The following is a 27,963-nucleotide window of genomic DNA, read 5'->3' as shown; positions in this document are numbered from 1 at the left end:
GTCAGTATGACTCGCTATACTATTTTAACTTATAATTAACTACAACTATCTTGTTGAAATCACAGATTAACCCGTTAAATCACGGCGTATAGAAAACTAGAAATAATTCACTTTCAATAAGTCCCTTACACTAGTCACTTTCACTTGAAGCGTTTTTAATGCACTAAACATTTAGGATGGTTTTGTTATAATAATTCACTAAAGATGTTTTCATTACTCCACTAAGAAGGATTAATTGGTTCATTAATTTCTGTAGCACAATCTGAATCAACAGCAGAAAGGCAATGTAGTGTAGGAGGGGATGATAGTTTTTTCTCGCAATACCAAGACTCGAATGTTCTAATCCTGGCCTATAACGCTTTTAGGACAGTTTCGCCCTCATCACCGGGCACGAATTTCGTGTATTTCAATTTCAAAGCACTGTGCACTTGATTATGATGAGCTTTCAAGTCAATCATGTATGTGAATCTCTGGTTGCAATGCGAACAGTAGACGAAACTTCGAGTATCGTGATCTGTCTTGTAGTAAGCGTACTTGATCGGCATATCTGGATGTGCGAGCGTGAAATGCCGCTGCATACTAACGACGTCTAGGAATAGTTTTAAACACTCACTGCACTTCACAACTATGTCACCTCTTCTGGCGAACTCTGGCGCTTTTTGATCATGGATATGGGCTTTTGAATCGGCTTCAGTTAGCAACTTTTCACAAATTAAACACACTAAATTAGCGTCCTCTACTGGCTTTTTAGCGGACCCTGGTTTTTTCCCCAGTTTAGTTAAGTTCAGGTTTAAAGGTGGTCCGGTCGGTTTCTCAGTTTTTTTGAGCACTGGTGGTTGGTTAGGGTGTGCTGTGCTCATATGTTGGAGCACAATTTTATTATAGTTGTTATAATTGCAGTAAGAGCAAGTGAATGGTTTTAGATTGTAATGGCGAAGCGTGTGAGCGTCTAAAACGTGAGTGTATTTGGTTGAGAAGTCACAGTGGTCGCATTTGCCACCAGCACCGGATTTCTTAGCTGCCTGTTCGTCTATGACTAGACTGTCTTCATCGCTACTATCTGAGAAGCGTCTTTGTGTCGGATTTCCTTCATCGGGGATCGGGACATCTTCCTCATATCTTATTTCAAGTAAGGAGTTTTCGTCATCGTTAGTTTCTTCTTGGCTTTGAGGTTCGGAGATGACGGTGACCGGCATGCAGTTCATGCTGAGTTTTTGGACTCTGATCACTGCGGCGACCCAGGCGGAGCGTATGGCGGGGTCTCTAGCGGCCTCTATAGGGCGGGCGTTGAGGCCGGGGTGGATGCTCTTGCAGTGGAACTGCGCCTCGTGGTAGGTGGAGAAGTGGTTGGGGCAGTTGCTGCAGCACCATCTAGAAGATAATTAAAGCGTTATGGTAAGCTGATCTGTGATGGCAGAAAGTTCGAAGGTCATGATTTAACAAATACACAGCTTGATACTTGAATGAAATGACAAGGGATGTTTGTTATGTCCGAAATGGAGCTGCGCTGCGAGCATTTCTTGGGATTAACACTTAAATTCAATACATGAAAATAATAAATAAATGATATCTAAATATATGTAATGTATTTAATTACATAAACGGGTCTACCGCGATATACTTTCAATGTTTTTACCTTAAATTCCGACTTTTCAGCTGAGTTGCACTAGCAAAATATGCGTACAAAACGCGAGAGTTTAAAATGTTAATTATGTATTGTGTTATATTTTATATATATACATAAGTAGGTACCTATATTACATAAAAATCATGAATATGGTACATTCTATGGTGAAAAATATTATGATATTTAGACCATTCCGATAAAAAATAACTAAAAGACTTGCACTTTGCACTGTAAGTAAGCAAAATGTATGTTTTCAAGCCTAAGAAACTTCACAAGCAATAAATGCAAAGCAATTTCAAATGTCACCTTATTCTGGTCAATTCCGCCTCTAAATGCTCCTGAATTATTTTATCATCGGCCGTTTTGAACAGGCATTTAGGGCAGCAATACTGCATGTTGATCGGTACCCCGAGAGACCCGAAGATTTTCTCCAATTTCTCCATACTGAGGTTGGTCGTGTTTTGAACTTCTACTGTTTTAGAAGTAGTTGGAACTACGGGGCGTTCGTCTAGCATTTTCTGTTGAGCTAGTTTGTCCCTGTTTTTCTTGATGAGGTCTTCTTGGTAGGCTAGTTGTTGGGAGACCCAGGATTCAACGTTGACGTCGACGGTTAGCTCGAGGGGTTCCACGTTGTGCCTGTTGTGTTCCGACCACACGTGCTCTTTCAGGCCAGTTTGGTGGAACGCTTTGTATGAACATAGGCGGCAACCCCATCTGAAAAATTATACGTAATACCTATGTTTAAATTCAAGTCAAATAGAATAGAATTGTGAATAGAAGTTATTTTTAAGATGCTTTGGTGCATCCACGCCGCAGTTAACTTTTGTGCAACACTATAACAGTAACTATTAAGTACTATTATTAGCGTGTTGCAATAAAATTTACTGCGATGTGGATGCATTTTTGCAGAAAACAAAAATGCTACGAAATTGTAGAAAGTGAAAAAATCGCCACGCTCCGTTCATCAAATGCAATAATGAATGATCACGTGTTAAACATAATAACTACATCTTATGTTACACATCAATCGTCTGTTTCACTTTCCAAATAAAAAAATTTTTACTATTAATTAAGCATATAAGTAAGTAATAAATTTTGGGAATTACTCACTTCCTGTACTGAAGCTCTTCGAACAAGTGGGACTCCATAGCTTCCTTACTGTCCTCAACAACGACTTTACACAAAGAACACTTGTAGTTCAAACCGTTGGGCTCACAGAACTCTCCGTACTTCTTAAACAGCTCCTCTATGGAGGCCTGCATGGGGGCATCGGGGTCAATCTCCTGTTTCACCAAGTTGAGGTTCACTTGAGGAGCAGTCGGAGGCTGAATTTCTGGAAGAATTGTGTCAGTTGCTGCTGGTGGCGGATCAGCTTCAGCCTTCACTGTATCCAAACCGGTCTTCTGTCTTTGCTTCTGCCAATGGGGTATCCCATCTGGACCATTAGGAATGCTGCCTTCTCTGTAGTAGAAGTGGAATATCTCAGGCTCCCTATTTGGATGTGCAGTCGTTTGATGTTTAGTAACATTCTCCGGAGTTGATGTCCGGAATGGGCAGTAAGCGCACTTGTATTGCATTTTCGATTGATGCATTTTAGAACAGTGCTCGGCGACCTCAGGTCGGAGCATGCTCTTGAACTTGCACAGGCCGCATTGCCAAGGTTTCAGGTCCATGGTCGGCGCAGTGGTGGGGGCAGTAGGGGCGGACTGGGAACTCTCCTCCCTAACTACTAGCACGTTACCGCTATTATTGTGCGTCTCGGCCAAATGCTTTTCCAAAAGTTGTCTTTTATAATGGTAGTATGGACACACAGAGCATGCATATAAACGTATGTCATGCATTTTCAGATGCGCTATAATCCTTGATGCTGTCAAAGGTCTAGATTTGTCCAGAGATTGGTGCGGTGGGCAGTGGACACAGTGGTAATCATTTGTTCCGGAGTGTAGAGTTTCCCAGTGGTATTTCAACATGGCTTCGTCTACGGAGATGTATGTGCAGCCGGTCGCACCGCAAGTATATCGGTATCGTTCAGGCACATATTGCGGGAGCCTGGACGCCTTATCATGGGGTATCATGAGTGTAGGGGTCGGTTCTTTTTGAGTTTTCTCAGGGGCTCTATTCGCTATCGAACTGGAAGCCAGGTTGACCATCTTGTCAAAGTGGAACTCGTTGGTTTCTAAATGCGGCACCGGGTTGACTGGTGCCGTATGTGCGACGGGTTGTTGCGTTGCATGTTGTTGTAGATGCCTCACCATGTTCAAACGGACTTTAGTGTTAAACTCGCATATATCGCAGAAAACAGATTCGTCCAGGATAGGGTTGATAGGAAGCTTGTCTATATCCGAAGGTCCATACCGCTTCTGCTTGGGCGGAGGCCCAACGGCTGTGCCCGACGATTTGCGCTTTACAGCTCTGGCTTTACCCGTGTCTTTCTTTGCGAGGACGTATTGACTGTCGGTCCCGAAAGCGTCCCGAATTCCAACATCGTGGGCCACTCTTAGATGTTTCTTGAGCAGATACATGGAACTGTCTGTATGGGGGCACATCGGGCATTTTAAACGAGCAGGGATGTTGTGGGCGTCGTTGTGGTGTTTCAGGAAAAAGCCAACTTTGTTCGCCTCGAAGGGACAGAGAGCACATTTACACTTTTCTCCTGACTTCCAGCAATGATACGAATGTTTCTTGAAACCGGCAAAGGTTTTCGAGACTCTATTACATTTCTTGCATCTGAAAATATTTGATGGGTCATTGCCAGCTTGTGCTGATGTTGAAGGGTTTTGTTCATCGACGACCTTTTCGTCATCCGATAAATTAATGATTCCGTCTGAAAGATTGACGATGCCTTGTTTGGAATCTTCCTCGTCGCTGTCCAGGCAGATCACGTCGGAATCATTCTTCTCCGGTGTGGTGTCCATAGGTTCTTCTTTCAAGACTGGAGTTAGCTGCTTTGATATATTGGTTTCTGGAGCTGGAGTGACAGGTCTTGGCGGAGCTTCAACTGTTAGTGGCAGGTGCGGAGACACTGGTATTAAAGTGGCCATGGCTGCTGAGGCCGGGTCCTCCAGAAGGTTCGAGATTGCGTCATCCACGATGTTATCTTCTGGCAGGACTTCCGAAATAGGTGTGGCGGCTTCAGGCTCCATCTCTGGTTCAGTGGTAGGCATGTCAAGCAGGGGACCGATGAGTTTTTCCAGCTCGATGGAACGCTCGGCCTCTTTCACTGGGTTCTCTTTGCCCTGGTTGGGTGTTATACTCTCAGGTTCTAGGGCAGCCTTCTTGAGTTCTACCAGAGGCAAGATCTTTAAGTTCCCGCCCTGAAAGCAAAGGAAAACTAATGTTAAGACCGAAGTTCACACTTATAATAACTACTTGCTATTTGCAACATCATGCTTAGTCCGAGTGTTTTGTGTCCATACTGTATAGAATGAATGAATGAAAACATTTATTTTCAGGCAACTATTGGCCCATAGATAAATACCTTAAAACTAGCATACATATTATTACAAAATATATCTTAAAACTAAAAACACAATTATGGTTGCGACGCAGTTCGCAACCCCGCAGTGTCAGGGAGCCGGCCGCGGAACCGCCGGAACTTGACACCCTTCGGCCAAAACTCCTCCTTGGTGAAGGTCGCTAGATGTTCAGTCGGAAGGTTCAGCACAAAAGAATTAAAATTCACATTGTGTCGAGATTCCAACTTCACGACCCTCAGGATGAATCTCAGGATGGACGATGATGATGAATGTATAAAAGCATCCACTTTTTTATCGGAATAGCGCCAAGCCAAACGTGCCCGAATAACTCAGAGATAGTTATCGGAAGATAGAAGTAATAGGTAAACGTACCATGCCCAAAATAGTCCTGATATAAGCCTGCGGGTTCTTGCCAGGGTGCTTGGCGGACGCATGTGCCAGCAGCTCAGGTTCGTTATCCGCTCCGTGCACGCACAGAGTGCAGTGATACAACCTCATGCCGTGAGTCTTCAGATGGAGTATTAGAGCTGTAGCGTCCGGACACGAATCGCTGCAGACCTGGAAAGATGTAACATATGCTTAATTGTTTTTGATTAGAGTGTGGGAACATGACAATATTTTTTTGTAGTCAAGAGTTATCCTTTAAAGGGCAGTATGATGCAGATGATCGCAAAAAGTCGGCGCATAAATAATCAAAGGAACGAAAGATTACAATCCTCAGAGTTCTTGTTATAAGGTATAGTATGAATTATCTGATTTGATTTTTAGGCTTCAAACCCTATGGTATTAAACAAAAGGCATTGTTTATTTCTCATTAGTGAAAAGGATCAAGCCCGTTTAAAAGGCAATTTTAGCGGTCTACACAATGGCTCAAATTTATGTAACAGCTTTTTGTTACCTGTCGCACTAACGTGTTGTCTCAGAATGCTTTTACATGAATTTGAACTTATATGGTTCAATTTGAACGCTAAAATTATCTTTTTAATGGGCTTGATCCTTCTCAGAAAGTCATTTCAGATAATCATACTATAACGAATTGTATTAGTACAGTACCAGAGGTGTGAAATTAACTTGTGACTGATCAACAAGCAGAGAGATAATACATACGGCATATTAATAGACATACCTACATGCATCCATGTGTTTGTGTATCGTATCAATATTTTCTTTAAAAACATGGAAGTACTTATAAACTGCGTGTCGTTACACGTTTTTAAAGAAAATATTAGGTATACATAGGTGTGTGGTCTACAATAATAATCAGAGTAAAGTCAATTGTCTGTTCATATTTAACAAATATAAAGTCCCAGTTGAATGCCGGTGCAAATAAACAAGTCTGTAAGTATATTGTGTACTTATGAAGGGTAGATAAAGATACATTTTCAAGGGTACAGGCTGTTTTCCAAAAGCTATAAAACTATAAGCGAAATATGTATATTTTCCGAATACATACATAGCAGATGAATCCAGTTGCGTTTTCGTGTCTTTGTGTTAGATGCTCCCAAAACTTGGCGTGTGTCACGGTTTTAAACCCACATGGCTCGTTGTTTTCAGCTGAAACCGATAAACAATAGAATATTCAGACTATCAAAATAAAGCTAGATGTATTGACCGTATGACTACATAAAATGAACGGTCGTTATATTGTAATAATAACTTAAAAGAATGCCTGAACTAGTACATTTTAAACATGCTATTATAAGTCATAGCCATGTCAAAACATTGAAATTATGATTGATATATAATAGACTAATTACAGGCCCCATCATAATGGTCGATTGGTACTCACTTTGTTTACAAACGTAGAGCGGAACAGCACTATCCCGTGACATATTTTCCTCAGGGGGTTCGCAGAGCGCAGGCGCGCTGGTGGTCTTCAGCACGCAGCGGCGATCAGGCGTCGAGCCATGCACCCGGATTATATGCGACGCGACCAGCTGGCTCACCGCTCCCCGGTAGAAACATAGCCCACAAACCACTCTGCACTTCCCGTGGGTCTTGAAAACATGAGACACCAAGTCTATAGAGTTCCCAGATGAATCGAAGTCACAATATGCGCACAGCAATGCGTTCGTCCCGCCGACTCGCTGGTGAGTCGATGCGTGTAACAGCGCGTCTTCAGCAGAGTCCGTAGTGAAGGAGCAGAAGCGACCGGCGCATTTAAAGATCTGAACTAATTTGCCTGGAGTCATCATGGCGTCGAGAACGACTCTGTGCTTTTTGGACATGATTTCTGCTTGAGCTTCTTCGTATTTGTACTCTTTGGGCGGTTCGGTCTCTTTTCTAATTACTGGGTAAGTCGGGCTAGGACGTGGCGGTTCTACCGTTGGTGGCGCGACTGGTAGAAGGCTGACGACGGTTTCTATGACAGGCAACGCTGGCGCTTCCACAGCCGGTTCGACGGGGTTAACCAATTCTGCCAACGGTCGAACGTTGATGTAGGGTGTCGGTGCTCTTTCTACGGGTTCAGGTGTCGCTGCAGGAGTCACAGGCTTTTCAACAGGTTCTACAACTTTTTCAAGGACGGGGAAGGTATCGATATGGCTATCCAAGTAATGCGTTAAACACTCGCTGAATTTGTGTTCACCCTGTGACGTCACGATGACTTTGCACACAAAACAGTAGCCGTCCCAGATTTCAGAGTGCTTGAGCTGCACATGCTTCTTCATAGATATTAATAGACCCGTCTTATAATGATTGTCCTTTCCATTAATACAGCAAACGTACTCTTTGTTGCCAGCATCTGTATAGCTTATTTTGAAATGCGGGTAATCCATTATATCACTGGAAACTCCCTGGTTCTCATCGATCTGATCAGTATCTTCGTTGACTGCAGAGTCTTCTGCGAAATCATCCATATCGTCGTCCTCGTCTCGTTCGGCTTTGACCACACTGGAGTCCGTGTTGGCAAAATTGGACATGTCGCTCGCATTATCATCATTTTCAAAGGAAATCTTCGAATTAAATGAGTACCTATTAGGTTTTTCCGTCACCGGTACGTCAGATTTCTTTGCGGGCCGCGCCGCCTCAAGCTCGCTTTCTGTTATTTCGCTTCTGTCGTCACTGGCTTCAGTATAGCTCAAGTTGGATCGCGTGCTCCTTGTGGTTCGAGGTGTGCTTTCCACATGCGCTATGCGTTTAATTAGACTGTTGATAGTACTCTTTGTCATTACAGCGAAGTTTATGCTGTATACCTCCGTTTCTGTATCATTATGACGATGAATAACGTGCATTTTTAGGTTCTCGAGGGATATCTGGGTGTAATTGCATTTGCCACAAATATATCCTATGAGTTGACCTTTAATGTCCTTCGGTGGAGGTGGAATATCCAAGTTAAATGGGCACTTCTCTACATTTATACATTCAGAACATAATTGCTTGTATTCGCCTGTATGCATACTAACTACGTGCCAGAAGAATGATTCTAATACGGCCCTCCTTTTACCAAACTCTACGAAACAGAACCTGCAAGTATATTTCTCGGTGGGTATTTTACTGATCGCAGCAAAGTCAATGTCTCCACACTGCTCGATGGCTTCTCTCGCTATATCTGGGCTCATACGAGAAAGTGGGATTTCAGAATGCGGATGGTGCTTTTTATAATGGAACACTATGTCTTTCCAACTATGTGTAGATTCGCACAAACGGCACTGGTATTCGGAAGTATTCTTAGAGAAGCAATAGTTTTTATCAGTGAAGCAACCGTAATCTGGTATCGTATAAGATCGTTTTAACGGGGGAGCTGGTTTCGGAGGCGGCGACTGAGCGTGCTTTACTTCTACTTTCCTCTTCTTTTTAGGTTTAATAACACCAGATTGCCATCCACCTCTCTTGCGTTTTGGTTTTTTCTTTAACTCTACTAGCAACTCTGTGCTGCCAAAACTCTTTGAAGATGCCAACGATTCATTTTCAGAGTCAGAACCACTGTCTACACCTTTTTCGCTCGATTTACTTTCATTAATGGAGTCTGTTTCGAAATCGTAAGGATCTTTATCTGTCTGCGGAATTTTCGTCTTGGACTTAGGGCCAGGTTTGTATTTCACTAAAGGTTTCTCATCTTTATTCTTTTTCTCATCTGGGCTAACAATAGCAGGTTTCCCTTTGGGCTTCGGTCCAGGCTTCTTACGCATCGGCTTCTCTATAACAGTTTCGTTTTCTTCGATGTGTTTGACCTTTTCCAAAACAACTCTGGGTTCTGGTTTGCTTAGTTCTGAGTGACTGACTTCGGGCTGGCTAGATTCTAGGTCGTCGCTCTTTTCAGTTTTTTCGTCTATCATTTTAGCTAGACGACACATCCGTATACCAGTAGCATTCAACATTGCATCACTCACAAACATTTCCTTAATAGATTCCTGCAATTGTCTCAGTTCTCTTGAGGGTTTTTTCTGTTTAGGCTTCATCAGTAATCCAGCGGCTTCAGAGCGAGTCACGCGTTTTTCCTCATCAACTTTCTTAACTGGCTTACCTTTTTTAGATTTACCAGTTTTAAATCGCCTTAGTCCTTTCCTTACAACCTTTTTTCGGGTTTTTATGCTATCTGGTTTTTTAACGCCCTCTTCCTCATTGTCTTCCAGTCCAGAATTAACGTCGTTTAAGGCATCATTCGACTCATCCTTTTGTTCAAGATCTTGATTATTTTCTGCTGAATCAGTTACTCGTTGGTTTGTCACAGTTTTATCTTCACTTACATTTCCGGATAAATTATCAACACTTTCTATCGTTTTTTCTTTATTTTCAATATCTGTCTGAACATTTGGCTCGCTATCTGCCATCTTGCATGTCTCTGTTTCTTTGGGTTTATCAGGCTCAGGATCGTCCTGTTTTAGAATTTTTTCTTCTATTGGTTTTTGTTTTGTTACATCCTCTGAGTTATCTTGCTTAACTAGTTCCATTTCATTTTTATTTTCTGAGGTCTTAATGCTTGTTGTGTCCTCAATTTTATCATCATTTGTATTTTCTTCATCAGAAACAATTTCACTTAGTTTCTCAAGCTTCTTTTTAATTTTCTCATTTTCGCCAGATTGATCTCCAAGCATACTAAGCAATTCTTTTATTTTTGACTTGTCTTGTAAAATTGACAACAAACTGCCAATGGAGTCCATTTGTGAAGCGGGCTCCTTAGGAATCTCGATATTCTCTTTGGCTGGCTTGTTCTCCGCATCATGAGTAGATGAAATATCAGAATTCATTTCACATTGTTTTTCGATAGTACTGTCTGGTTTGTCTCCTGTTGGTTCAGAGTAGTTTTGACTCATATTTTCGGCTTCATTCGTGCTATCTGGCGTCGACTGACCATCCAGGATTTTCTCGTTTTCAGAGCTTTGGTCATTCTTAGAAGATTCTTCTTCATTTACTGATGTGGACACGACGGGTTCAATATCATTTTTATCCTGCATTTGACTTATTATTGTGGGTTGAGAAACTCTTGACGATTCTGTCTGCCCCGGAATCAAACCAGACCGGCCGGTCTGCTCGTCAGTAGTTTGATTAGAACTTTCTTCTTTCTTAGCACCAACGATGTTCACAGACTTTTCACACTCGGTTTCATTCGTTTCAGTTTTAAGAGTATCGAACAGATCATTCTTTTCACACTCGGTTTTATTAGTTTCAGTTTTAAGAGTATCGAAAGGATCTTTCATTATAGCGTTTTCTTCTATTGTTTTTTTAGTTTCTTTCTTAAGAGGACTGCTAGTCATTTTTTCTAACATATTTTCGATGCTAATATCATTGAAGAGGTCATTACACGTCTCTCCGGTTTTAGAAGTAGCTAGGTCATTGTCTAGATCTGCTATAAGTGAATTGATATTGTCTAGAACAGGATCGCTAATAATATTATCGGGAAAGAGATCTATTCCATCAAGACCAAAAGTACTATCCAGCTTCTCTTTATCATCTTCAGGTTCGATGACTTCATTAGAACTCTCGCTTTTATTGGAATTTTCCTGAATTGCAGTTTCAGTACTTTCCTCTTGGGGTACATCATTTTTGTCGGACTGTACAGATTTTCTATTAGTTTTAGGCGAATACTTTTTAGGAGAAGCCTTTTTACTAAGAACGTTGGTTTTACCTACTGATTCATCAGAATCAGAATCATAAATTACTTTCTTGATTCTGCGCGGACGTGTTTGAATAATCTCTTCTTCTGATGGCACAGATGACTGAGTTTCCTCGTTCTTTCGCCCAGACCGTCTTGTAACCCGTTTTTCAGACTTTGCGTTCATATCATTTTTCTCGTCATAATCCGCCTTTTTATCAGTTTTGGCAGTTACAGTATTTTTATCATTGTCTTTCTTTTTGTTGGACACTTGGTCGGATTTCTTTTTACCTTCTTTTATTTTTTTATCAACCTTGACCTCTGCAGTGGTTTTTTGGTTTACGTCTTTCACTGCCGATGACGAGGATGATTTCTTAACATTGATTTTGTCGGGAATGTCTTGCGTAACATCGGTCGGTTTTGGATCAGGTTCAGGTCGTTTTATTTTCGGAATTTTGAAATTTTTTACTGAACTGATGGTCGGAGTTTTGATTCCAGTATCACTAGAAATACCGTAACTGTGTCTGTCGTGGGATTCCGCGCGTTTTCTATCATATTGGTAACTAGACCTCTCATTAATTTTCTGCTCTTTGCGCTGTCTGGGGTCCCTGTAGTTAAACTTTTTCGTCTTATCATAGGTTTCTCTGCCTTGTGTTTTGTTCAAACTATGCTTAGTATTCGGTTGTATATCATAGCTGTCCCTTCGAATACGAGGATCACGAGAATTCGTGTTCTCTTTAGGCTTTGTTGGCTGTGAATCTTTATTCCATTTACGGTCGTTATTCCTGTACGACTCGAATTCCGCTTTCACATCTTTAAAGCTCTTTTCAGTTCTTGAAGTAGATAATTCTCTACCTACACTTTGAGCTCTCTTAAATCTATCTCTGTTATTGTCTTCCATTCTATGGAATGAATTACCCGGCAAAGTTCGACCTACACTGGGCTCACGGGTCAAAGATCGTCCTACGCTCGAAGCGCGTTGTCTGCGGGCATCAAAATTACAATCGTTACTTCTGTGCGAGTCGAGGAATTTCTGAAAAGTGCTATTAACGCTTGTGTCAATTGTAAAGGCACGTCCCGCGTGTGATTCGACTGACAATTCATTTCTAACACTTCTTCCGACACTGGACGCTCTCGCGCGATTGTCAGGCATAGACTGGCCGGCACTAGGCTCACGTTGGAATGTGCGTCTCGAACCTACCTCGGCATAGGGCCTAGAATTATCAGGACCGCGACTTCTATCTCTTGAGTACAGCCGTTCTCTATCATTTTCACATGGCATTGAACGACCAACACTAGGTTCGCGTCGTGACATTTGATCTCTTCTATAAGTCTGGTCTGGAGTATAAGGTTTTGGCTCATTTCTGGGCACACTTTGTTCTCTATTAAAGTTTCTCGGATCGTTTCTATGATATCTATTACGATCATTGTAAGATCCAGTATCTTTTCTACTACTATTTGATTCACTATCGTAGCTTCGATTCAATCTCGGATCGTGCGGGCTTTTTCCGTATTTTGGGCTCGGATTTGGATATGAGTAATCAGATCGTCCGAATGGGTGACTGGGAGGCGCTTCAGATCTTCCAAATGGATGACTGGGAGTCAAAGGCGCTTCTGATCTTCCAAAGGGGTGACTTGGCGTCATAGGTGCGTCAGATCTTCCGAAAGGATGACTTGGCGTCATAGGAGCCTCTGAACGTCCAAATGGGTGACTCGGTGTACGTGGCGAGTCTGACATTCCAAACGAGTGATTGGAAGATTCGGATCTACCAAATGGATGACTCGGCGTCCGTGGACACTCCGATCTGCCAAAGTAATGAGACGGGGTTGAAGGAGCATCGCCTCTGCCAAATGAAGGTGTAGGAGTACTTGGACAGTCGGATCTTGAATAATAATTGGACTGCTGTGGACCTTCCTGTCTGTGATATTCATCTCTACTACTTCTGTCATTTCTAGATCGGTTAGAACCCATGTCGTAATTAGAATCGTTATATCGTGACCTCGGTCCGTCTTCTCTTTGTGGATGACTGCTTCTCGGGTTTCGATCTTCCCATTTAGAACCAGATTTTTTTTCTCTGTCAGCATTCGACATTTCCCAGTTAGATATATCGGCGGGACTGCGCTCGCAGTGGTCTTGAGCTGAATACATAGGTGCATACACGTGCTTGCGACCATTGTCATCAGCATTGAATGGACGATTTGGATTGAAATCGAATGTCCTAGAATTAGGGGTCATATTCGGTGTTCTGCTTGGTGTCATATTCGGCGCCCTATTTGGTGTCATATTAGGTGCTACACTAGGATTTCGGGATGGAGTCATATTAGGGTAAGCAACAGGAGGCGAAGGTAGTAAAGCATCCTTTCTGACGCGTGGATCTACTGGAGCTACAGGCTTTTTTACTTCTGGTTTATCCACAAGTTTTCGTCCCTCGAGATTAACATCGCTCTTAGTTAGAATTGGAGTCGACGGCGCGAACGGGCTCATCGTATCTGGAGACATTATCGGGGGTAATTGTCGCATATCAACATCAGCCTTGGCGTTTACAACAACCATTTTCACAGGATCGGCAGGTATTATAACAGGTGGGGATACAGGTGTATCGTCGGTTATATCCATATCAGGAGACTTTGGAGCAAGGTCCATATCGTCGGGCGATTTTAAACCTGTATCTCTTTCGTCGTCGGAATCGTCGCTTAGTGCTATTTTAGAGATCAAATTAAACCTTTCAACTTCTTTCTCAGTTAATTTCAAAGATTGTAGTTTCATGGCTTCTTTTTTCGACTCTGACGAAGCTCTAGGGTTTTTTACAAAAAGTGAAGGTTTATTTGTAGGCACCGACTTTTTCTTATAGTTTTCTATCGAAATTCTCTTTTTCGGAAGTTCCTCCTGCGCATTAGAAACTTTAGTAACCTTTGGCTGATGCAAAGCTGGTGTTATAGCTTCAGCACAAGGTAGGGATATGGTATCACTTAATATCTCGTTTTTCAATGCTTGTAAAATATCGATTTCTGATACTATATCTTTCTTTGCAGGCTGTACTGTAGGCTCATTCAGTAAAGGAATTTCAGCGTCGGGCTTTGGCACAGATTCCGTGCTGGGTGTACTTGTCGTAATAACGTCTTTGTTTGTACTTTTTGTAGTTTCGTTATTTTTTTCCATGGACTCTACTGGACCTTTGTCTTTGGATGCTGACAGTACCACTTCCGGCTTATCAAGAGATTGCTTCGGTTCTGGAAGTTTATCCTTAGATACATCTAAAGATTGATCTTTGGAATTTTCGGCATTGAGAGCTGCTGTATTAATTTCAGTAGAATCGGAACTGTTAGAATTGTAGAAATTGACTTTGAAAGGAGCTGGAACTGGTTCCGGTGCAGATTTAGGAGCCTCATTTATAGAACTAATATTTGAATTGTCCTGTATATCAAAGTCATTCATATCTATATTACCAGTGTAATTTACTTTCCCATCCTTTTCAATATCAACATCATTGATAGAAATTATATCAGTGGAATTAATATCGTTCGTTTTTACTGGTGACAATGATGTACTTGTTTTTTGGCTACCGGATTCGACTACATCTTTATTTTTTGTAGAGTAGGCTGGTTCACGTGGTTTCGGTCTAATCGGATCGGTTTCTTTGGTACCACAATTATTATCATCGAACATTTCGAAATCGGTTAGGTCACATATTTTCTGGTTACCGGTAGCATTTTTAATATTGCTCGCTTCAAGTGGCGTTTCTTCTTTGTCAGAATTTATAACAAGACAAATTTGTATTTTACGAGACACTTGGTCTTGTTCCGTGCTAGATTTATTCTGGTTAGAAGACGCATCTTTAGTTTTGTCTTTTTCAACTACAACTAAATTGCCATAAATGTTTTCTATGGCTTCACTCTCACTATCGGATAATTCTCCTTCTTCAACATCAGCTTTGTTTTTCGATTGGCTCTTTTTGTTCTTTTTATTCTTGTAAGACTTTAAAATTAAGTCTGATATGTCTTCATTTGCTCCCGTCTGTTTCAATTCCCCAAGTATTTGGGTTCTGAGTTCACGTAGGGTAGCAATATCAACATCACGTTCGCTGCAATTTATTATCCTTGACAATATATCTTTTGTATTCAAAGAATTCAATCGTTCTTCTGGGACTTTTAAAGTTATATTTAAATCCTTAGACTTGCGAGAATGAGATTCTTTGGATGATTTCTTTCTTTCACGTTTATGATAAGAAGGCGAGTGTCTACGTGATGGTCTTGGAGGTGATCTCCTACTAAAAAGATTTTCATCACGAGGAGGCCCCTCCGATGGTGACCAGATTCTTTGTCTTCCACTTCGTTCCGGGGATTGTAAAACTCGCGTGTAGTTTCGTTTAGAGCTAGATTTATATGGCGATTTCTCACTTGAAGGATTCTTAGTCGGGGATAGTGAGCCCTTATTTGGCCTCCGCTGGAATAATGCTGGTTCTTTGGTGCCAGAGCATCCGACTTCAGTTTCGGTAGCCCGCGCTATTTCGGGCAGTGTATCCGGATCATGAGATTTCGCTGTTACAGTTTTAAGTTTACTTCGAGCTAAATTTAAGTCCGTCTTGTCAGTACAAACAATGGCTTCAGACGCGGGCTTGATTCCTGGTAAAGTGTCCCCCTGGAATTAAATTATATTAGTTTTATATTTGCCAGAAGAACAATAAATATTCATATTTACATAAAAAAATAACTTGACACACCTGTTCGACTTTAGCGTACAAATTAATAAGAACTTGTTCACACTTTAACAAGTTGTCCATTTTCATCCTAAAATAAAATAAAAATTATTTAATTAATCACAACACTATCTATGTATATTATAATAAAAAATGCAAGCAAAAACGGATTCGTAATAAAACGACACGTCTAAACAAAAACATGTAATAACCTTTTCTTCTTATCCAATAAGAGATCTCTCAGAGATCGTATTTTATCAAGCTGAGCCTGCCTAGGATTCACAGAACCACTGCTTGTATTTTCCAGTCTTTTGATCATTTTTTCCAGGAACGGGATGTACTGCTTCATCTCCTCAAACTTCTTGTCGTACTCGGAATCCATTTTGGCAGCTGAAACATACCAGATTAGTTATCAAATAGTTATTTTGACAGATACAAAGAAATTCCATCGCAAAAAATAATTTACATAACTTAAAAATAAAAAGCATTTTTAATATATATTCGTGTTTGGTCAATTTACTTTTGTTTTGTACGTCATGGCAGTTTTCATTCTAATATTCATTTTCATTAGCATAATGGGTATTAATGAATTGGATAGGATAAAAATGACTTTCGATTCGAACGTACAGTATACCACTAGACTAGGAAGGTTAACACTACGTTGTCGAATGGTAATAGATATTTGAAATCCCTGCAATTACTACATGAATCTATTGAAAAAAATACAGCTCAGGAGCTCGGCCATTTCTACTTGAAAACTATAGGTAATTAATAGGGATGTACCGACTAGTCGCCGACTAGTCGGGAAAGCCGACTATCCGGCCACATTTGTAGTCGGCGATTAGTCGGCGACTAGTCGGCAAAAATGGCCGATTAGTCGGCACCTTATTAGTGAAAGAAAAACAAAAAAAAGAAACCAACAGTCAATATTTACCATATGTTTTATGTCTATTTTACCAAAATACCTATTCAGGGTGTGAAAACTTTTGTTCATATAATTGACCGTTTGATCGTTATCGTATGGTGGTGGGCTGGTGTTTTCCTCTACAGGTCGATCTCAACTGATTCTCGTGTAATTTATACTTAAAGGATTTTATTATAATTCAGTTTTTGTTTTTTTTAATGGAGGAACCATGGGGAACTATTAATGTTATTGCAAAATTTAGAGACTTATAAACAGGGCACGTTGCTTGTAAAGACGCTGACCACAGGGTCAGGGTGAGGGTTCTTAACTGGCGACTGCGTACGAGAAATAGAGCCTTGGAAATACCTCCTACAAGTTGTACCTACTGACGGTCTGCTCAGGATCGCAAAATAAAAGAAAGACAGAAATAGAACGAGGATTCTTGTGATAGGTCTTTGAACCTGTAGAGAACACCTTTTAGCCAAGCTAATATATGAATAGCGCAACCTAAAGAGCAAAACTATTGTTTTTCACCTGAACTTATACGAAACTAATGATCTGGCCGACTAGCCGACTAGTCGGCCGACTAATCGGCCATTCGAGCGCCGATTAGTCGGCTAGTCGGCTAGTCGGCCAAATCAATAGTCGGTACATCACTAGTAATTAACCTATCTAGATTATATAGTTTGTTAACGATCTGGACGGCTTGATATTAATAACACGTAAGTCTTTCAACGGTTATAAAAGTAAATCTAACGAAGTACGTCGTAGCATTGGAGTTTATCGGTAGAATATATTTAATACCTATTTTTAGTATTTTTGAGATGACGGGCGACAGAGAGGTATGGAGGAGAAAGACATGCTGCGCCGACCCCTAGATTGGGACACGGGCAAGAGAATGATGATTTAGTATTTTTGCTCTTTGCCTAAGAAAAATATACAGGCTGTTTGGTACATCGTTTGCCAAATTAAAACGGCAGATAGGTTGAGTCATTCGCTATCTTCTCAGGCCTAGAAATTTTTAATTTAGCGCACATTTTTTTTTCACTTCTATGCCAGTTTTTCGTAAATTTAAAATTTTTACTAGCGTAGTAGCAAAAAAAACCATAGCCAATTTTGTTTTTCTGTGCATGAGAAGATAGCAAATGAGTCAACCTATCTGCCGTTTTAATTAGTTAGGGAGGCGAGGTAGCTAAATGGCGTAATTCAACGGCGCCGTCGAGACCTATCAAAATCGAAAGATAAAATAATTTCGAAAAGAAAAGCTCGTATGGCAAAAACCATTTTAGCGGTGGGTTTGGCGTGTACGGTTTTTCAAAAATGTAAAAAAAAACAGTTACTTGGGCATTCTCGAGCGCGTCAGATATTCATACTACGTATGCCCCGAGTGCCTCTGATAACAACGGTATACTAATCTGCCGGTTTGCGTGGTGGGGGTAGGCATATAAAGTAGTCAAAAATGCAAAAAAAAAAAATTTACTCGAGCGCGTTAGATTTTCGGAAGGGGTGTTAAGTAGGCCCCAAGGAAGCTTCCTTTAAAAAAACTGACGATTTCGGCGTGACGATAAGTTACGATGAATTTTTGAAAATGCAAAAAAAAAGTTTTTTTGAAATACTCGAGCGCGTCAGATTTTCATAAGGGAGGTTTATCTCGGTATCCTGAAAGCATATTTGTTTAATCTGACAAAAATGTTGGTGGGTTCTCTTAATCTGACCGAAAAAGGTTTTTTGGTTTGGTTTGGTTTCTTTTTTTTCCTTTCTTATGTAAAGAGACCTTTTTTGTGTAAAATAAAATTACCTTTTTTGTTTATTTAAACTTTTTTTTTGTAAAATGTATCGTTCGCGACTTATATGCCGCAACGCGTTCTTAGGAAGACGAAATGGCTCCTCCACACTTCCGGTCATGCGGAAACCGGCAGATTTTGTATTTTTAGTAAGTTTTAGATTATATTCTTCAAAATAAAAAATAAAAAAATCGCGCTCGAGAATGCCGGATTAACGTTTTTTTTTTACAAGTTCGCGACCCTATAACTCGGCGGCGTCAAGGACTTATCGTCAGATTAGTTAAATTTAGTCTTTAAACACTAAAATCAACCCCCAATATCTTAATCTGACGCGCTCGAGTATTTCAGACTATCCATTTTTTTTTACTAATCTGATCGTCTATCCTAGGCGCGCGTCACTACATATAGAGCTAAATACTTTACAAGGTTGTTCTATTAGGTCTAAGGTATCTCTCATATCTTAAACTGCCACGCTCGAGTATTGCCGAAAATTCCCCTATTCGCCTCCCTAACTATAAACAAAATTTTAGTTTTCGCTTTAATTACATTTTGATTTGCGGGTGGTATTTTCCTGAATAGTTTGATTATCCATATAGTACCTATATGTATACCTACCTTGTAACAAACACCAATATTTGAAATAAATTGTCGCATGGCAATTTACTACTCAGTTACTATTTTACCTTACATGTTATTTAAAGGTAGGTATAGTTAGACCTTGCTAACTCTGCGCCAACTTTGACAGAAAAGTGTGTAAATGTCTCATTATAAAAGGCATATTTCTAATAGAAATTTGACTTTTTTGTTGACATTTCCACACATTGTCATTATGAATCTAAGCAGAGTTAGCTTGGTCCTACTGATGGCTATGATTTGGCGTATGGCGCATGTAACTCACACAAACTTGTATATCCAAATAATAACAAACGTGACTTAGAACATAAAACCACAGAATAAATAATTGTACTAGGTACAGAAGGTTCACTCTCTAACAAAACGCGTCTATGACGAAAGATGTGACTGCAAGGTGGCGCAAGCGCGAGCAGGCGTCCGTTCCGTAGCGATGCGCGGCAATTACTACTACTAGACACCAAAATTGGTGTGGGCCGCATCAACTTGTAGCGACGCGATAAAATCGCGGAGTGAGCCACGCCTGCCTAAACTTAAACAGTTATTAACCTCAGACGTCGCCGAAGCTGACCATTTAAAACAACCTGCATCAAAAATTATGTAGGTACATACTTGAATAATTAATGAAAAACCAACCGATAAACCGACCTCCATTGATTGACCATATGAAAGTAGCAAAAACACTGGACACAAGCGACTACACAACACAATGACGTTAACTGTGTAGTGGTTAACCCGAGACTTGAATAAATTGAAACCATTGCTGATTACACATATGCTAACGGTGAAGAAGCTTCAAAAAACAAATAGATGTGGCAAAAGTGCATACCTACTTTATGAATGTATTCCATTCATAAAGTCCGTAATGTCAGTATGCACTTTTGCAGTTCGATGCATCTGGGAGTGATAATAACAGACTGACGCTACCGACGCATTCGGCTTGACGTTCAAATAACACGAGGCTTTTTTATAAGTTTTAACATGCTAATTCGTCAATTAATCATTTTATTAACCCTTTAACCGCCAGAGTCTGATATATAAGACATTACATATCCAGCTCATTTCGCCACAGTCTCATAAATAAGACAAAGATCTGATTTGGTTTTTATAGCACATTTATAACTCCCGTAACTATGCCAACCTTACTTTGCGTGGTACAATTACTGCCGGTGGCGACACGAGCACGCTCGCTCAAAAATTCCTGGCGGTTAAAAGGTTAATATTGATAAATAAGTGCGACGGATAAACCACGGATATAAAATCGGTAACCATGACATATAATAAGGACAGATATACAGATCATCAACAGATGACGATATGATATCACGTCTCGCTGCCTTCCGTAACGTTTCATTATATTAGACGAAAAGACAACAGCACAAAGTCCTCACGTGGGATGGCCAATCGGTATGAGAAACATTTTAAAATGCGAAAGATCTCACTCACGCACTCACTGCCCATGTGATCAGTATTCAATTCCCCAAAGTAATGGATCTTGCATACAGCGCATGTTGGTGCGCAAGCTACATGCGCGAATATTTTCAATCTAGATGCACTAGTTACTCGCTTGTTCTTGCTCATACACGGCTTCAGTATTTTTATCATCCCGCAACTTTACTTGCTCCAGTTATGCAAATCACGCTAGTTACTTGCGCACGACCTCGCGCACGCTGGCGCATGCACAACCTGCATGCTTCTTTATAAAGTAGCACGTTGTTTAGGTGTACCGACGCCTATAACCTGCACAAATACCCCAACATGCGCATGTTACATGTGCCGTCCGTATGCAAGAGCAATTTTACTTTCCATAGTAGGCAGAAAACACCATGCTACACCTGATGATAAATGCCAGACCGATTTCTTATCGCCTTTGCCTAAAGACTTGAACAAAAAGTACGTACGATCCAAGGCCCAATTTTACCATAATAAGCATGTGGTATTTTTAGTTGGAAGTAGGTAACTAATATAAACCCAAGACCTTAAAATAAAAATGTGAAGCCAGTGACGGCGCATGAGAATATGCATTGCCTGTGCGAAGTGCGTGGTGTGAAACAGAAATACAAGCTATGACAACGCATAGCTGGGGTAAAACGTGAATTTTAAATGGGAAGACGACGACATCTCATAGTATTTGACAGCTGGGATCTGTCACTATACTGTTACATATTGAACCAGTTCCGAGTCTTAGAGCCGTAAGTAAAGCACTGTCGACTAGTAGCCGGCCGGTCTCTCGGCGACCAAAACATAGGCAACTAAGGCCAGGAGACCAAGCCGAGGTCAATGAATAGAAAAACCTGCATACTAAAGGTATAAATGAGAATGCACCAATTTTTAAAAGTGGAAAGTTACCTATCGGCCGTCCAATGTCCGATCAGCGACGTCAAAGCGAATAACGAAGAATCGACTATTGTATCGGCAGTAAACGTACCTATACCAATAGTTGTCGATCTAGTATGAATAAAATAAATTCATATATTATTCGTCAATCACTGTTCATACACATAGCAAGTTCTTTTACTAAGATAAAAGACGCCCGCGAAGAAAATCTCTCTACGCGTTCATCACCACCGGCCGATACCTACCTCGACTTGCTTCAAATGATGGCCAAGGAAATTAAAACGTGCAAAACTGCACTCTTTTGCAGCTCGCTGTAGATACCTAGGTGCTTTTGTATGTTTCATCTAGGCATAGGTAGGTAATTTATTTAAGGCACGAAGTACAATAATAAACTGTACGTAGGTAATCAACTGACTATGTAGGTATCTAAAATGCTGACGACACCCATTGCTGCACATCTAACATCTTCCTCGCGTTATCCCGGCATTCTTGCCACGGCTCACGGGAGCCTGGGGTCCGCTTGACCACTAATCCCAAGAACTGACGTAGGCACTTGTTTTTACGAAAGCGACTGCCACCTAACCTTCCAACACAGAGGAAAAACTAGGCCTCATTAGGATTAGTCCGATTTCCTCACGATGTATTCCATCACCGAAAAACAACTGGCCCCAATTTCACATCGGTGACAGGTGCGACGAATTGTAAAATCACTATTGCTGACGTCACAGGCATCCATGGGCTACGATTACCACTTACCATCGGGCGGGCCGTATTCCTGTTTGCCACCATCATTGTATTATTTAAAAAAAACTTTATTATATCGGAAAATAACAGATATTTCTCCTGCGAAGTTTCAGACAATTGTCAAAGATTTAGAAGAATTGTAGATAATTCTTGACAGGTAATGAGTTACATGTCGGAATTTCGTGACAATTGTAGTGTCTTGTGACAATTGTCATAAACTTAGCAAGAGAAATATCTGTTTTTTTCCGATATCCTAAAGTTTTTTTTAATAATACAATGATGGTGGCAAACAGGAATACGGCCCGCCCGATGGTAAGCGGTAACCGTAGTTCATGGATGCCTGTGACGTCAGCAACAGTGATTTTACAATTCGTCGCACCTGTCACGTTGGTGAAACAGGGGCCTGGTAATATCAAATGATATTTCGTAAGTATATACGTTCCGAATCTCTGCTTTTGTCGTGCCCCTACCTAATAGGTACCTAGAAGTAGACGGTAAGATAAAATCATTAGCAGAATCTTAGCTTTTTGTTATGTTATGTAATATACTTAATCAAAACTTAAATACCTACCCACGTTCAAAGCACTCAACATTACTTACGAACTTACGACCGAGCAAAGAAAGAAGTTTCTCGAAATATCACGCCACCAATAGACAAATAGATACACTCCGACAAATATCTACAGCCACAACAGCTAAAACACTTCCGCGTGATATTATGTTTAGTAAGACATCAAATTACTAAATAACGCATTTACCACAAGTGCTAAACTAGTCTATAATATTTGCAATAATATAATGAATGTCTTGCTCGACAAAAAATATCGACGCCGTGGCGCCATTATAAAATCAGACCGAACATAAATTAATAAACTCTCATACCTTCTTACACTCGATCTCTTTTTCACAACACAAATACACTTTTTTAACTGTTTAATCTTGGTTTATGCGTTAAATACAACATTTTAATATAACAATCATTGTTCTGCCTTCAGTTTAATACAAAATGGACGCCAGCGCTCAAGTGTCGATCGAGTTCCGTCGCCTCCGGCTTCGTATCGTAGAGTGAATTCAAAATGGCGTCGCAAGCGGCTCCTCTTCTAAACTCGATTTCAAACAAAGAACACTGCTACCTGGCTGGTTGTTTAAAGTTTACAACGAAATGGGTGTGAAAAAAGAGATTTGAATTTATTTTAATATTTTCGTTATTCCTAATTATTACAATGTAAATAATTTTGTGTAAAAGTATTCGAATGAAACCGGATGCGCTCACCTAGTAGAAAAGGCAACATGATGTGACACGGTACGGAGACTGTCAACTCGTCTGTAGGATTTTATTATTACACAATTGTTTGAAAATTGGCATTAATCAAGATAAGTTATTCAGTAATTATACCTGCCTATATTTTATACTACATTTAATAATTATTTTGTACCTATTGATAATATGCATAGGTCATCAAACATGAAATAAAGAAGTAAAAAAATGCGGCAAATAAAAAAAATCCGTACATCAGCATTGAATTGGTAAAAATATTTTACGATTAAACGTACCTTATATTCCAAAACATTTTAATACATTTAAGTAGTAACTTCTGGTATATTAGTCCACTCGAGTAACTGCCGGAATATAATAAAACGCATAAATGCCATGACGATACCTATGTGGTCTATAAATTTAGATAATGGCGACATAAAAATTATTGATTAAATGCGCACGCCTATGCCATTACGTAATGCGTTCTCTTTGTGCTGTCTACGAATTCATACTCTTTGGCGCTAACGCTTTCAAAGTAAATCGGAATTATTAAATCAAAACTGGGTAATTTATAGTAGGAATTTCACTAATAGATATGTAGGTATGCACAATATATCCGTTACCTATTAACTATTTGTGTTTGATGTGCTAACTACTCGATCCAGTCTAAACCTGCACTGCGTAGGCATCTATATATGCGACGCCATTGTACGATTCATGTTTCCGTTTGATCGTTTCTTGCTTAATATTCATTGATTAAAACATTTATAACGAGTATTCAAACTTGCACTAACCTGTTTAAAAAAATAACAATATAAAAGAAACTAATCCTAATCACTCCGCGCGTCGGTTAGGTATAATGATGGCTGCACATTTTGCGTGCAGCTGGTCGATTCCTTTTTGCTGTTCTCTCGCGGCCAGGATGGCGACTGGATTGACGCGCGGCCGCGGTCGGCAACCCACGCCCCACCGCTCGGGCTTCGTCGGCAGCGCCACACTACGGATTCTTATTATTCGCGGGGCGGCACGCGGCAGGGGAGCACGTGCGCTGCCGGCCGATCAGCTAATAATATTTCTTTGCGAACAGTTGACGCGAATGTTCTCGAAGCGTTCACTTTTTCCGTTGACGTCTTTTGTTTCAGTATTCCTGCCAGCACGGTACTAAGTTCAGGTTGGTCGACAAAATACAAATTGACAGAGCAAACGTCATACGTGTGTCAAGTGAATTGCGAACGCAGAAGATAGTGTTTCGGGACGTGCTTAAATTGATTTTAATTCATGATTACGTAGCTATTCGCGACCCCGTTTTACTTTTACTGCATAACAAACGTACCTACATACACGCTACGTGTTTTCTTAGCAATTTCTTAGCGTCTAGGTAAACAAGGAAATGAAAATATTCATCACAAGAAGACACGCGAAAATCATGAAGATCAGTTCATTGAAACTCGAAGGTCGTATAATCCTATAGCAGGTGTTCATTTGAATTGTGATTTATATTGGTACCAATGGTACACCTACCAAATGTTACAAGTTACATCATACCATCACGTGTACCTACCGATAACCTTTGAATGGTACCTACGAGGCACTACGCAATAGAAAATGAGTTGTAGAATAGAATGTCAGGATTCGTTATTAACCGCTGAGTTTTCTCATGGTTTCCTACCTATTTTTCTTGTTAGGTTGGTATGCCGCCTGTCCAATTTCTGGAATACCAACCAAATGAGTAAAAGGGAAGTGGGAAGTACTTGGTCCGTGTTCTGGCAGTTATAGTTCGTTTTTTTTAGCATTAGAAAGAACTTCGCAGAAGTAAGCTTGTGGTTCCAAATCCGGCACTTTTAGCGGTAATAATTTGAAGTAAATTATATATATTGACCATGTTACATTAGATAATTCAATAATTATTAACAATTAAAGAGCCTGATAAAAACTGCACGCTTGCTTCTGTGGAGTTCTTTCTAATGCTAAAAAAAACGAACTATAGTTTATTAATCGATAAGTAAGTAAGCATTTTTCAAGCGCCTCCGTAAAAATATCAGCACCACTGATTTTGATTGTTAAATAAACGCAACGCTATAAAAATATAGTTTATAAATACCTAACACTTGTAAGTTGTTGGTACCTAGAGTTCTGTGATAAGAACACTAAGAACGACTATCAGTCGTAAACTTGGTTCTTTGACCCTCGCGTGTTAAGTACATTTTTCTCTCCTCGGACTTTGATATGAAGCTGTTAGAGTAGGTATTACTATATAATATTAATATATTCTGTGTGCAACACCTATATCTTGGTCGATAATCTCAAAAACTACTTACTGAACGGATTTTCGTGCGATTTTCAATTTTTCACCTATCAATAGAGAGACGCGATTCGGGAAATGAATTAGAGATTCACTAGATATGAAATAGTAAAGATATGTGACGTTCCACGGAAAAGGTACCTTTGGCGGCCGCAATAATATTGGAGCGGCGTTAATAATAGCGTACCTAAGCGCCAACCGCCATAAGGTACCTTTTTCCGTGGAACGTCACATATCTTTACTATTTCATATCTAGTGAATCTCTAATTCATTTCCCGAATCGCGCCGTGATTCTTGAGGAAGGTTTATGAACACCTGCTATAAGGTACTTTTTGCCGTGGAACGTCACATATATTTACTATTTCATATCTAGTGAATCTCAAATTCATTTCCCGAATCGCGCCGTGATTCTTGAGGAAGGTTTAGGTGTACTTATAATTTATTAAATGTTACTTAACCCGTGCGAAGCCAGGGCGGGGCGCTAGTCGCTAGTGACTAATAAGAGAGGTTCCTTACCTACCTTATTCCTAGTATGTACCTATTAGATAAAACAAAAAGATAACTAGCCGAGGTTTGAAGGCACGAAATCATTAGGAAATACTTCTTTATGTAGGCACCTATTAATTTATTAATAATAATAAATCAGGGAAAATATTGAATTCTGGAACTTGCCTTCTGTGTAGTGGTCTAATTAAGTACCTACTTACGGCACCCTCGTCATTCCTCGTTAATTAATAACAGTTATAGGTTATAATAGATAACATACCTAAGTAATTACAATACATAGTTATAAGTACCACATCGATAGAATAGGTAAATAAAGTCGCCTCCACTGCACTTTTGCGGGACATTATTTTCACTACAGTCACGTATTGGTGACCCTTTGTTTGACCCAGATATTACCTAGACCTAGGTACCTAACTATTTGAATTTGGTTATTGTGATCTACCTATTAAGAAGAAAACTCAAGGCACGATTTGCTAGCCTAAGCCTAGTTCACTTAAAAGAAATACATAGTTCTATCACTTCTATCTATCAACTATCGCCTATCTAGGTATGCGGGCGACATAACAAAATCCACAGCACAGTATAAGTACTTGTGGCATTGATAAAAGGCCTGACAAACTTCAATGATATAGGAATAGGACCTATATTATAGGTAACTCTAACCGTACGTTACATGGAATACTTACGTATTGATCGCTTCGCGTAACTGCGCATGTGTGGTATGCGCTGTGGGAGGCGAAAGCGAATTTTTAGTCAGTCCGCTAGCGGTTGCCTTGAGCAGTAGTCGCTGGTATTGCCCCGTTCAGAGATAGGTACCTAGTAATTATTTACATTAGAGCTTATCGGAGTTCTAATCAGGTCGTTCGTACGTATAGAGTCGTTAGGTATAAGTAGTTTTCGTTTGAAGGGTTTGATTTTATATCTCGATGCCAAAGAGTGGGCTAATTATAGCAATTGCAGTCAAGGTTTTATTCTGTTCCACACATCACAAAGTTCACTTTATTTCACACACTAATGATATTACATATAGCGATCCTGACGTCCTTCCCAATGTTCTCCAACCCATTTAACAAGGTCTCCTGTTCCATTCTAATTTGAACTTTGTGTTGACAAAATAAAATTTCATTTTGCATGGCAAGGTTTGACGTATGGGCGGCTAGAGGATATAATACCAACCTAGGTATTGTTTTTCAGCTATTTTGGGTATCATCAGCAATGATATGTCATGTTTAAGATTGGTACCTACATATATACTTAAAGGAAGAAACTTTTTCTATTATCTCGTAGGCTCGTAGGCAAACGAATTCATGACATAATACCTAGACGTAACTCATGTAGGTACGTAGGTATATTCTTAAGGTTCCGTCACACAGGCGCGTTTTCCGAGCAGGGCGTGAGCGTTTTATATGTTAAAGCGGCGCGCCCCGCTCACGCCGCCCGCAAAACGCGCCTGTGTGACGGAGCCTTTAGTTTTGCATAGTGTCCTTAATAATGCCCAACACAAATGGTTTGTGGTGTTGAATTTACCTAAATTTAGGTAATATGGTCCTAAATCTATTACGTACGTACCAAAGCACTTTTGAAGCAGGTAAGTTGGTTATTGAATCTTCCTTCAATAATACATTTTATATCACTCATTATATTATATTTCAAGATACTACTT

General features: G+C 40.2%; 1 protein-coding gene across 2 annotated transcripts; it reads right to left on the bottom strand.

Annotated features, from left to right (window-relative positions):
- Positions 1-22: 22 nt before the first annotated feature.
- LOC134674456 (uncharacterized) lies at positions 23-27,694 on the bottom strand. Of its 2 annotated transcripts, none has more exons than XM_063532527.1 (9): positions 24,286-27,694; positions 16,047-16,224; positions 15,859-15,925; positions 6,893-15,776; positions 6,557-6,657; positions 5,476-5,661; positions 2,738-4,941; positions 1,934-2,341; positions 23-1,371 (listed from the first exon to the last, which is right to left on the bottom strand). In XM_063532527.1, exons 2-9 carry the CDS (start codon positions 16,214-16,216, stop codon positions 351-353), a joined length of 13,041 nt encoding a protein of 4,346 aa, XP_063388597.1. In that variant the 5' UTR covers positions 16,217-16,224; positions 24,286-27,694; the 3' UTR covers positions 23-350. The 2 variants fall into 2 exon arrangements, with proteins under 2 accessions (XP_063388597.1, XP_063388598.1); XM_063532528.1 differs by lacking the exon at positions 24,286-27,694 and adding an exon at positions 23,788-23,853.
- Between the last annotated feature and the right edge of the window lie 269 nt (positions 27,695-27,963).

The sequence above is a fragment of the Cydia fagiglandana genome, chromosome 20, assembly GCF_963556715.1.
Source record: "Cydia fagiglandana chromosome 20, ilCydFagi1.1, whole genome shotgun sequence".
Taxonomy (NCBI): domain Eukaryota; kingdom Metazoa; phylum Arthropoda; class Insecta; order Lepidoptera; family Tortricidae; genus Cydia; species Cydia fagiglandana.
Note: the sequence above shows the minus strand (reverse complement) of the source record. Positions and strands in the feature narration are given on the sequence as shown.

What these genes read in the sequence shown, in the direction of transcription:
- LOC134674456 (XM_063532527.1), bottom strand. Translation starts at nt 16,216, where the DNA reads ATGGATTCCGAGTACGACAAGAAGTTTGAGGAGATGAAGCAGTACATC. An exon ending in TCAGGACTATTTTGGGCATG is followed by an intron (nt 4,942 to 5,475) that starts GTACGTTTACCT and finishes CTTTGCTTTCAG; the next exon opens with GGCGGGAACTTAAAGATCTT. An exon ending in GAAGAGCTTCAGTACAGGAA is followed by an intron (nt 2,342 to 2,737) that starts GTGAGTAATTCC and finishes ATAATTTTTCAG; the next exon opens with ATGGGGTTGCCGCCTATGTT.